Source organism: Rhea americana, unplaced genomic scaffold (assembly GCF_003343005.1).
Source record: "Rhea americana isolate MKP2758 unplaced genomic scaffold, rheAme1 scaffold_255, whole genome shotgun sequence".
Lineage (NCBI taxonomy): Eukaryota > Metazoa > Chordata > Aves > Rheiformes > Rheidae > Rhea > Rhea americana.
The window spans coordinates 1-10,398 of record NW_028186374.1 but is presented as its reverse complement, the minus strand read 5'-3'; the positions used below and the strand labels follow the sequence as shown (position 1 = coordinate 10,398).

Below are 10,398 nucleotides of genomic sequence, written 5' to 3'. Positions count from 1 at the left end.
CCGGGGACGCACCGCGGCGGGCGCCCTGCCAGCCCCCGCCGGAGCGGAGAAGGACTCCCGGAGGGCTCAAACTGGGATATCCCTGCCGGCCTTTCGGTCCCGGGCTTCGTTTCCGGTGACCTTCAAGGTGTTACATAAAGTCGCCCTCCCCTTCCCACCTCCTTCGCCCTCCTTTTTCCCCTACATGGTCTCCGAGCACGCCACAGGGCGAATCGTGCTGATCCGCAGACGGCCGGCTGCTGGGCGCTGCGCGACGAGCTGGGCCGAAGGTTACGGGCTTAACACCCCCCGCACGTCCTCCGGCAGCTAAAAATACGGCCGGCAACTGCACCGCGCGAGCGGAGGAGCCGCTCGGCCGAGCGCGGGAAGCGAAGCGCCAGCCCCCGCGGCCGCCGGCGCCCGCTCGCTCGGCCCCGGCAGCGGCCCGGCAGCCAAGGGGGCCGTCGGCACCGGGGGCCCGTCCCACGGTCGCTCGCGGCCCCGGCGGGGAGCGGGGACGGCCTCCAGCAGCTGCGGCGCGCGCGCCCGGTGTAAACCGACCCGGCGGCTGCCCGCGCTCGCGCCCGGCGACGCGCCAGGCGGCCGAGCAGCGTCAAGGCGGAGACCTTGCCCCRCTCACCGTTGGGACCCGGCCTCCGAGGCGGATCCCGGGAGTCTCGCGGCTCCCTGCACGAGGCTGGAGCGCTGCCCTGCCCTCCCAGCCGCCCCGCGGATGCCACCGGCCTTTCCCAAGCTGCAACAGCAACTTAGCGAACAGCTGAAGATCGAAGTCTCACGGCAGGGCTCTGTGTGCTACGGGATGTTAGTGCAGAGAACGCCTGCAGAAAGGATAGGGATGGCTCGCAGAGGCGAAGGGAGGCTGGCTGTTCTTGTCCGCCAGCTCAGGTACCAGCAGGGACCATGGCTCGGGCCTCTTGCTCACCACGAGTCTCAGTGGCCAGAAACTGGCCTGCAACTGGGCATCCTTGGACCTGCAGTTGCTGGGAAATTATTGCTTGCGTAGCTTGGGGCTTGGAGAAGGCAATGCTATACACGGGGGGGCGGGGGGCAAGGCTGTCCTGACTTCACTGACTCTAGGAGGCATCAGCTCCAAGCCTGGGATAAGTCACCCAGGCCCAAACTGCCAGAGCGACAAGGAAGCCGGCAGCTCCGGCGGGATGCCCAGGGACAGGGACACCCTGGGGCTTTGCTGGAAGGTGGCTGTGCAGTGCTGGGGACTGGCCAGGGCCGCCAAAAACAAGCAGGGTCTTGCCACAGTGCCCCACCAGCCTGGAAGGAGAAAGGCCGTAAAGCTGGAATGTGATTTCCGGCTAAAATACGACCCCCAAGAGCAGCCGGTGCCTCCTGCCTGCCTGCAGCAGCCTCAGCCCTGCTGAGCGCTGCTGGGATCAACTCGGTGCCATTCCCCACGTCTCCAACCCGCAACYGTCCTTGCAGCCAGCACACCAGCACCATGCCACGACCCTTTCCGGGGGCTGCCACGTGCGTGACCCTTCCCCACCGCGTGCCTGGGACGCTGCCCCCGCTCCATCCACGCAAAGGGCCGAAAGGAGCTGAAATGAGCCCGAGAGAGGAACTTCCCCCAAGAGCGGCGCCGGGGCAGGGGACGGCCGAGAGGGACAGATGGGCACAGGTGGCCCTGGCAAGGGTGCTCTCCCCCTCCTGCAGAAATAGGAGCCCCGAGCGTGGGGACAGCAATGCGCTGCGCAGCGAGGCYGGCCTTTCGCACTCTCTCTTCCCCTGAGTAAATCCAGGGCCCTTGCAGCGTGCAGGGAAAGTATTCCTGCCCGCAGTGGCTGGTTTAGACATCGACATTTTTTGCAGTTTGCTGCCACTGCCCCAGRTTGTGGGAGAATATGGAGAAGCAGGGGCAGGGGAGGCTGCAGAGCTGGGATGTCCGGAGGATCGGCCGCCTTGGGTCTCRCCAGCAAGGCACCCTGGGCCTGGCTCACGTTAGGACTGCAGGGCAATTTGTTGCCAACCAGTAAAACAAGACCAAAAAGCAGGAGCTGAAGTRACTGTTGATTTTGGCTGGATTTGGCAAATTGTCAGGACAAAGCAAACGGGGGCCAGAGAAACCTCAAAGAGGAGGAGGAAACGCTTTCCAGGCGGATCACAAACCCCATCCCGCAGTGCCTCTGGGGTGGAAGGCACCACGCGGCACCAGCCCTGCTGCAAGTGCGAATCTCCATAGCCCCTCGAGAGCAGGGGCCCTGGGCCGGCCCCTCCCCGCCGAGGTGATGCTCACCGCGTGCCCTGCTGGGATTCCCACGGGGGAACTTGGCATTTCCCCACGCAGCCCCTGYGTGGGTGCTCAGCGTAAGGGCTCCCTTCCTTGCTCACATTGTACCCAAGGGGGGGACCATAAAAGCCAAGATTAGCCCAGGCTTGGTCTCCATTCTGCTTTTTCAAGGGGTGGGAAACTCAAGCCCTTTCCAGGAACAGGTGCAAGGGATCATTTTAGGCAAAAATAACTTCTGCTGTGGGAATGGGCCATTGCAAATCAACCAGAGGCTGGTGAATCTACCCCAAAATAGCATCTCTACACTTTTGGTTGCACTACTGCAAAGGAGATGCACTACAGTTATGTTAGAAACACACCTAAGAAGTAGCGGTCGCCAGAGGAGCCGGCGTTTCCGCGCAGAGCCCCGGGGAGCAGCCCCTCGCAGCCCAGCTGCGGGCCACGGGCCGCCGTCCCAGCAACGCGGCGCTGCAGCTCCGGGGCTGCAGCCAGCTCTGAAATGGATATCGCCAGCGATTCATAAACCAGCCCCGTCGCCGCTCGGCCCCGCGCGTAGGTCCCGGAGGGAAGAGGCCCCTCGGTGCTGMAGAGCAACGAGCACCAGCCACATCCGTCCTTCTCCGCGCGAGCGACAACGAGAGGCACAACAAGACGTCCCATGGCGAGGGACACGGGCTCGTCTGGTGCTCAGGCTGAGAGCGAAGCCGAGGGAAGCYGGGCCAAGCCCTCAGCTGTCAGAGGAATATTTCTTGCCATCATTATTTTTTATCTRGGCTTGGTCAAAAGCGTTCTAGCCAAACGGGCTTGCCTGACTTAGAGGAAGGTTCTTCTGCAAAGAAAGGAAAAAGCAAGCAAGCATTTTTTCACCACGGCTTTTCTTTTCTTTTCTTTCTTTCTTTCTTTTTTTTTTTTAATTAGATCCAAAGGAAGTCCCCAAACCTGTCTTTCCCTTCCTTTTTGAAGAAAAACAAGGCTGAACTAAGCCCAAAGTCTGTGCTTTGTTCTCACAAAATCCTCTAAAACACCCAGGAAAATGGCTGGCCTCGAAGGAAGCGTTGGGCACTTGCCAGGATTTCCCATCGAGGTCACCGACGGGGCCGGCCCCTGTGCAGAGCCCCCTTTCCCGCCAGGCCCCCCAGTTTCGCGGCAGTGCCGCCCCCAGCCGCTCCGTGGGGAGCGCTCCCTGCCCGCCGGGCTCTCGCCCCCCGCCGGCTAGCGGCCCGCGGAGGAAAGGCGGGAGACGGGCACGAAAGGCCCAAGGCGCGACGAGCTCCGGGTCGGCTCCAACGGGTCAGTTCGTTGCCGGCCTCGGGGCTCAGGCTGGCTGCGGCCCTGACGTGAGTTTGCCAGGTCTCTGGTGCTCCAGGGCCAGCCCGGCGACGCTTGTCTCTGCCTCAGCCCAGCGCCTGAACTCGGCTGCTCTGGCCCTGGGCTGCYGGGCGGGTGTCCGCCAGGGAAGGTGTTTTATTGCACGGAGATGACAATGCTCCATGCTGTTGCCAGACTGCACTCTGGCTGTTGGAAAAAGTCAGTCCGGGAGGATTAGCCGCGTGCGCCTGACCTTTCTGCAACACGTCGCTGTTCCCAGCCCTGCGGCACCGCTGCTCAGGGCGCCCGAAGCCACGGGGCAGGAGGCCGGGCGAAGCACGCCGGGGATGGGGCGGCCGGCGCACGTGTGCAAGGTGCCTTTACTCCAAGCAATGCCGCTCCCCGTGTCGCGGGGCCGGGGCAACCCGCCGGCAGGGGCGGGCACAGGCCAAAAGCTACACGTCCCTCACCCGCAAGGCCCCGGCTGCACCTGTGCCACGGGGCAGGCGCTGACCCCGCRGCGGGGCGGCAAGCACGCAGAACGGGAGCTTGCACAGCGCAGAGATGGGCGCAGAGAAGGGCCGAGCACCCTTTCCCTGGGCGTAAAGTCCCCGCTGGCTGATACAGAGCGGAGCAAGGATCCCGCAGTGACCTTTCCACGCTGGCGAAGGGCCGTGCAGTAATTGCAGCGGGCATTGCGTTGCAGGGCGATACCCGCCCCCCCGGCACGCGGCCTCGCAGGCCGACGGCTCCATCTCCCCCGCAGAGCCAGGTTCCTGCCTGGCGGTGAGGCAGGAGCAGGCCAGAGCTCACTCGATCTTCGTACRTGGCCACTGGTATAAGCCACGACCCAACGGGGAAGGTGCCGGTGCTGTGTCCCGGGGCAGCCGATTCGTGCCCCTGCGAGCACTCAGCTTCCTGCAGAGCTGGTTGTAGTTGAGCTATACTGAAGAGCTTCCTACACCCCCAGGGCAGCCTTAGAGAAGAGAGACACCTCCTCAGAGACAGGCACCAGCGAGCCTAGCACAGGATGCCATCTGCTCCCCATCCGCTCCAGTCGTCCCATGCCTCAGTTTCCCCCTCTGGGCAATCACAGTTGCACCAGCACTGCCAGCTCTCCAGGCACCCGCAGCAGAGCCCATYGCGATGGGGCGAAGCTGAGGGGCCGGTGTGGCTGCTGAGTCCCGCGGAGGCAGCGCCTGGTGTTTTATTACCCATGTGTTTAGCATTACGGCTGCTCGACAGCTCGCGATGGCCAAGGCAGCGCTGAGGGCTCCAGGAGAGACGGGGAGCGCATCTCGAGCGCAGATTTGGAGGAGACCAGGCCAGCACCTTCATGGGCCAAGAAGTGTCCCAAAGTGGGACTTGGGAAGCCAAGAAGCCCTCTGCCACTRTCCCGGTGGCTTTAATGCTTCCAGGAGCACCAGCAGAAAGTGCATGGTGGGCTCATTTTTCAAAAGGAGATATAAATGTTTGTGAAAGTAGAGGCCAGGCAACCTGACTTTGCCTCTCCATGAATGATAGGGGTAGCAGACCCAGGGAGGAAGATAATCTAATCAGTGCAGATTGCAATGAGGATATAGGAAACAGATTTGTCAGACTGACTTGACCTCATTTTTGGAAGTTACAAGTTTAGCCAAAAAAATATTGACTGTTGATGTCTATAAATAGTCCGAYAGAAGTGCATGATATTTTAATTAAGAAAGCGAGTAAAGAAATCTCACCAGGATGCACACCAGGCTCAGCACTTTCTAAATATAGAGATGAAAATGGGGAATCATCTTTGTGGGGTGTTTTTTCGACTGCGCTCCCACAGGGTGCCTACCCTAACATTTCTATCAAAGACTTGGAAGAAAACCCAATCTCATGACCAATGGCTTGCAGATGACACAAAGATCAGGGAAATGGAAAATAGGAAAAAAAAGAGAACTCCCTGGCGAGGAAAGATCTGGATCCGCAAATGAGCAGACAGCAAGAAAACAACGTGCATTTCAGTACAGCCAGATGTCATGCTGTACGTTGAGGAACCAAGACCCTCCRGGCTTGAGAGATGAGGAGTCTTTCCTGGCAGACAGTGACTCCAACGGAGCCAGGAGAGCAGAAGGAAGGCTCTGGGAGCATGATCTTCAGGGCTGGTGTAAGGGTCATTGAGGCTGCTGCTGTGCAGGGAGGCATAGCTGGGACATTAGGCAGCAAGTACGATGGTGCAGCCCCAGGGGCTCAGCAGCGGTGCTAGGGTCCGTGGCYTGCAGTGTCTGTTGTGGTGTCTGAAAAACTAGAGAGGCTTCAGGGCAGAGATGGAAAAGGTGCTGGGGAATGCTGTKCCATGAGTGAGAGGGCTGAAGGATCCTCAAGGGTTCCTCTTCAAAGCCAAGGGATTGACTCCTGAGAGGTTATGATGAGCCTGTCCTCAGAGGCTCCACTGATGGGAGACTTCACCAGCCTGCTCCAGAGCTTTCCCAGTTTGCCCCAAGGGACATCCTCCCTAGGCTCAACTTTGATCTTCCCTGGTGGAATCACAGCCCTGGGCTCCCTGTCCTGCCTGGGGGGCACAACCCAATGTGAGAAATGCCAAGAGCTCTGCTGGGACYGCAAGGAGGAGAGGCTGGAAAGCTGAGTGCTCACTGGGCCAGCAGTGAGGCATGATGGGTGCTAGCCCTGGAACTGCATTTGACCCGTCCCCTGGGGAACCTGCCATGCTCCCAGAGGCATTGCCAGCTCTGGAGGAGCCTGCCAATGGCAATCAGGATGGAGCACTCGCCAAAAGGCATGCACAACCCAWCAACTTCTCCAGCAGTGCTGGGGTAGGGCCCCGCCACCTCCTTGCAGTGATTCCTSGTCACCCAGGCAGAGCAAGGAGAGCCCTGAGGACTCATCTGCCTAGATTTTAATGCCTGATGATCCTTTCTCACACAAGATTCTTAAATACTGGAAGACGTCTAGGCAGAGATGTTGCCCAGCAGAAGGTCCTGATGCGATTACCAGCAGTACCCAGCCCCAGCGCTCTCACCCATAACCACCACAAACAGCACAGGGGATCCRAATTCAGCTGTCAAGAAGGGACAAGACTATGTGGTTCCTCTCCCTGTGCAGATGTTGCTCCATCTGCCTTTCTTCAGGGTCCTACTCAGGCATCACTGTGCTGCTGCTGAGTGGGTAACACCCCCCAAGGCTGTGGGTAGCCCCTAAGGTTCCTTCTGCCAAACCAGGAGTTGGGTCCTCCAAGGACACAACCTGCTCTGGGCCTGACTTGTGGTCTCCAAGCAGAGGTATGGCACTGGGGCATGTCACACCCTACACATCTAAGGTTGGAGATCCAATCCCCGCACTTGTTTTGGGGACCTGGGTTGTCTTTCCCTGTTGTCTCCCTGGGCCTGTGATGCCTYCCCTGGCATCACTTGCTCAGGAAACTCAGAAGAATTAGGGATAGATGGAGCAAGGTGACCACAGCCATAATAAGACCACATTCCTCTTTGGAGACCCATACCAAACCCTTAAGTAAGGCACACAGCACCCGCAGCCCTCAACAACAGGCATTTCACGGCCCTGCATCAGAGGACACCTTTTCGGCTCTACCCTCCTCCCCCCCTCCCCAGCCTCTTTTCTGAGGCAGATTCCAAAAAGCACCAGAGACTTGTAGTTTTCCCAAAACTGCCATGCCTTCCCCCATAACATACACATATAACCCTATCCGCCCCCAAAACGCTGCTCACTGTMCCCCAGGTCCCATCTCCTACTGTCCACCTCTGCTAAGCCTCCTGACTGGGCAGCAAGATGGCAGGATGGCAGGACGGCAGGACAGCATCCCTTTCTCCACAGCTGGTGTGCACATGTGGGCCCAGAGCAAGCTGGGAGGCCCAGTGTAGCTGAGCCGCATGCCCAGCTGGCTCTGCAGACCTTCTGGGTTCGCTGGCACYGGAGCCCTTCTCGCAGTGCCAACGCCTGGGCCTGGCTTGGAGACTTCCCCAGCCCAGCAGCCTGGTCCCTCCACCAGCCTCTGGTGGTGCACGAGCTCGTAGGCTTCCTGGGAGCAGTGTGGGGCCTATCACTTACAAGGGAAATGTCCCCATGGGCTTAAAATAGCCTCATGGAGCCCTGCCAAGCCACCAGCCCAGGAGCTAGGCTTGCTGCCATTTATGCAGGGCCTGAAGAGTGGGCAATTTTGTGAGCGATTCAGTCACCCTTGGATGGGGATTTCTGCAGCCCAGGGAGCCCGTGCTCCTCATTGCAGGTGGCTGATATTGGCGTGAGGTGGGCAATGCCATCTCTGCTGGGTGCCCTGCGACTGGCACTGCTCACCACCAATGTACAGGGGCACGGAGATACAAGTGCAGCCTGCGGAGTGTTTCCCCAGACACTGCCCTCTGCAAAGCTCAGCCCACCTCTTCTCCAGCACTGCCCAACTCCTTCACGTGGTGCCATGGCAGGGACTGTTGGTCCCACTGCACTGGTGGGACATTTCCCAGCCAGCCCAGTATTGCTACGCACAGGGCCAAGAAGGCTCCCTGAAGCRCTGGGAAGAAAGGGTGTCACAAGACAGCCAGCATGCCTGATTGTCTGGGCTTGCTTTGCTCAGCCAACAACATGGGAGAGAGCTGGGGCACCCATGGGGACCGGCATTTCCACTAGGTGAGGTACCAGTCATGTAGCCAGCACCGGAAACCAAATCTACTGAAGGTTGTGGCACCCTGACCCTGTGCCTCACTGCAGCCATCAAGGCCACTGATGGGTGTAGAGGAACTGGGCAGCCCACTGCCCTCAGCGAGGCCCAAAGGGCAGAGGTGCCCTGAGGTTGCACTGAAGATAAAAGTGGAAGCTGAATCTGGATGGGAGTKCATGGGGACACAGAAGCCCTGCACCTCTGGAAAAACTCAACATCCTGGGGGGCATTTGCCTGGGATAGCCAGGAATGGGGGGAGGCCAGGACTGGCAAATCTGAAGCCCACACATGGGTGCAGTGTCCTGGACCCTGAGTCCATCCTAAGGTGACACATCCCAGGTCCTGAGGGGCATTTGCCTAGGATAGTCAGGGATAGGGGGGAAACCAGGACTAGCAAATCTGAAACCCACCCATGGGCCCTGAGRTGACAAATCCCAAGTGGTAGAGCCTAACCCAAGATGACATGTCTTGAGTGATGAAGCTCAACCTGAGATGATATAACTCAGGTGGTGGAACCCACTCTGAGGTGGCATGTCCTGGGTGATGGAGCCACCCAGGTTGAGGCAAGGCAAAGAGTCCCAGGGGCCGTGGAYGATGGCCCATACCAGTTCTCAGCAGGAGAGGTCTGTGCCAGGCTGGTAATGCCCTCTGCATTTACTGCCCRGGAAAGTGAGCACCCAAGGCTTTCCTGAACTCTCTGCTGCCCATGCCCCAGTTTGGAGGTAGCTGGTGCCCTGCAAAGCGGCGCGGCCCCCCACCAATGCAAGTCACCTGGATCTCTGCGGGCGACATCTCCCCAGGGTGAAGCTGTCAAGTGCAGCAGCTGTGAGCTGCCCCCCGCTGGCTTCTCCGCAGCCTTTTCATGGTGCCTGGCGCTGCCCTTGGCCCCGGCCCAGCGAAGGGGAAGGTGAGGGGTAAGGCGAATGCCTTTGCCCGGTGGCACAGAGGAGAGGCTGAGTGCTTTGGGCAATGGGAGCCTTCACTTGAGCAGGGATGTGTCCTGTCCCCTTGCAAACCCGGCTCGCTCCCGAGCAGGGATGAAGCAGCAGCAGGCATCTGCCCAGAGGGATCACCCCGTCAGTCACTGCTCAGGTGCTGTGGCCCTGTCTCGTGGCAGACAGTCGTGCTGGCTCTCACCCTTACCCCGCCGTGGGTGCTGGCCTTGGGCAGCTCCATGCTGGGGCTCCCCAGAGCTGCCTGTGCTGCTGGGCAGATGCCTGCAGCTCCGTGAGCCCGGCCACGTGGGCCACCGGCACATTGAATGAGCATGGATGCAGGACCCTTCCCAGCGCACAGGTTTAGGGAGCGGTGGCAGGGTCCCAGCGGCCCCAAACATCACCAAACACTCTAAGTGCTGCAGCTCTGGCCCCAGGAGCCCAAGGGCTCCCTTGCCCTAATGCTCCTGTGATCAAAGGATCTCCAAAAGCTGATCAGTTTGGTCTCCCTCCCGTGCCAGCCTCCTCTCCATGGCCAGCCCAGCCTCTGCCAGTGGTGTCCAGCACCAGAGCTACAGGGTGGCCAGATCGCCTGGGTCCCCAGAGAGCAATGGGACACAGCAGCGGGGAAGCTGTCTTAGCCCAGGATCCGCGGTGGTCCCAGCCTTCATCCGGGACCAAGGAGAACCCTGAGGACCTTGGAAGCACCTGGACTGCGACACGACCAGTCAAGGGGATGAGGTGGTCTGGCCGCAAGTGCCCCTGTCCATGAAGCTAGGGAAGGGGAAGGAAAGCCCCCACACACACACACCCCCAGTGCAGCCCCCTCCTTCCTGCGCGGACAGGCTGGAGCCAGGCGGGGAGGTGCAGCTGGTGCCTGCGCCGCGGTCGGTCATTTCCCCGCACGCCGCAGGAGCTGCCCCAAACCCGCCCCTCGCCGCCGCTGCTGGGGCGCCCGCCGCCTGCCAGCTGCGAGCCCCGATTCCCCGGCAGCCTCCGCTTCCCCTGGCCCCGTCTGGGAAGGGGGATCACACTTTAAACGTGAAAATAACCCTCGAAAAGGCTTGAGACGGCAGCAGCATTTTGTGTCACCGGAGAAGCCGGGTGCAGGGAGACGGGAACCACCCCGAAAGAGGTCGATTTTGCTAAAAATGAGCCGGTCGGCGGCCAAAAGGCGCCGCGGCGGCGCCCCTGGCCGAGCGACGCGTGCCCGCGAGCCCGGCTTCGGGCCGAGGGCGAGGCGGCCGCCAGCT

The 10,398-nt window shown here is 60.5% G+C and overlaps 1 protein-coding gene across 1 annotated transcript in view; it reads right to left on the bottom strand.

Moving 5' to 3' along the window:
- SRL (sarcalumenin) overlaps nucleotides 1–9,002 on the bottom strand; it is a 30,458-nt gene extending 21,456 nt beyond the window's left edge. The window contains exon 1 of the mRNA XM_085307242.1: nucleotides 8,982–9,002. Coding sequence (XP_085163368.1) covers nucleotides 8,982–9,002 — 21 coding nt within the window. The remainder of the gene's footprint in view (nucleotides 1–8,981) is intronic.
- Between the last annotated feature and the right edge of the window lie 1,396 nt (nucleotides 9,003–10,398).